Source organism: Egretta garzetta, unplaced genomic scaffold, assembly GCF_000687185.1.
Source record: "Egretta garzetta isolate BGI_Z169 unplaced genomic scaffold, ASM68718v1 scaffold577, whole genome shotgun sequence".
NCBI classification, from domain to species: Eukaryota; Metazoa; Chordata; class Aves; order Pelecaniformes; family Ardeidae; genus Egretta; species Egretta garzetta.
In genome coordinates, this window is record NW_009260138.1 from 77869 (window position 1) to 79203 (window position 1335).

General features: G+C 63.2%; 1 protein-coding gene across 1 annotated transcript in view; it reads right to left on the reverse strand.

The window, feature by feature from the left end:
* Positions 1–1118: 1118 nt before the first annotated feature.
* Positions 1119–1335, reverse strand: part of LOC104128826 (gap junction gamma-1 protein) — a 1300-nt gene continuing 1083 nt past the window's right edge. The window contains exons 2-3 of the mRNA XM_035897091.1: positions 1246–1331; positions 1119–1126 (exon numbers count right to left, since the gene is read on the reverse strand). Coding sequence (XP_035752984.1) covers positions 1119–1126; positions 1246–1331 — 94 coding nt within the window. The remainder of the gene's footprint in view (positions 1127–1245; positions 1332–1335) is intronic.

Consider the following 1335-nt stretch of genomic DNA (forward strand, 5'->3'; position numbering starts at 1 on the left):
GCACGGCAGGAACGACTGAGTCACCCCGGGCAAGCGGGGAGGTCCCCGGGCAGGCGCGCGCCGCCCGCCCCAGCCCAGCTGCGCAGGATTCCCTTCCCACCCCTTCCTCCCGAAGGACCGGATACAGCAGTTCAGTACAAAACGTCTCCAGCCTTTACTAATATAGATATAAAAAAAAAAAAAAAAAAAAAAGAAAAAAAACCCGTGACAGTAAGTTCTGAGTAAAAAACAATGCTACAAAAATCCCTGTGTGACCCAGGCTGAGATGATGAGAAATCCTCCGCTGGCTCCCGGACGAGCCCAGCTCGAGGCACCATGTCCCCACACCATGGACCAGGGTCTGGCCCCACACAGGGGGTCCTGGCCCCATTGCCAGAATGGGAGGGGATGGGCTTTGGTCCAAGGGCGGCCGGCCGGGAGCGGGGCAGAGGAGGCAGGAAGGACAGCCCCTGCCCTCTGCACAGACATTTCCCAGCAGGACAGCCCCATGGCCCGCACCCTGTGCCAGGACACTGTGCAGCACGGTCCTCCGCCCCCGCCGGCCACATCAGCACTTTCCGGCAGTGGCGCCACCAGGATCAGGACCCCTTCCGTCCCCTCCACTTCAAGAGCAACACCAGCCCAGCACCCTGCCCCGTGGCTCAGCCCAGACCCCCAGGCTCAGCTCCCCTAAACCCCGCCGCTGCAGGGGCAACACCAGCATCGCGGGCCAGCGCAGCAGCGGGTGGCAGCGGGCACAGGAGGGCACGGGGAGGTGTGAGGGGAAGATGCTGCAGGAAATGGGTGCGAGAGGAAGAAAAGGGGGTGAAACGGGAGATGGGGGGGGAGAAATGGGATGGGGACGTAGGCCCAGAGCAGAGATTGGGAGCGGAGTATAAAAATGCCAGGGTGCACAGGCTGATGAGTTTATAAAAACGTACAAAAATAAGATATTCCCTTTTTGAAAATGAAGTAGGAATGCCCCCCAAGGCTCCTGTCCCCACCGCTGCCCAGCGGGACAGGGCTGCCCAGCCAGCCCCACCGGGCAGGCAGGCGTCACCCTCGGCCCCGTGCTCCTGGCAGGCTGCCTGTCCCGCGGCGGCTGCTCCGGCAGACACCGCTGTCATCCCTGGTGGCACTCACAGCCCTGTGGGGAGCAAGAAGCAGGTTAGCATCCGCCCCTGCGGGGAATGGCATCCCCTCCCCGGGGGCAGCCCCCCAAGTCCCCACACGAGTCGGCTGGATCTGTCCCCCTGCCCGGCTCACCCGTGGTCCTCTCGCAGGCAGTGGTCCCCTTCTCATGGGCGAGGTTGAGACGGTTCTGCTCGGCAGCGATGCCGTTGGCCTCGGGGCTGC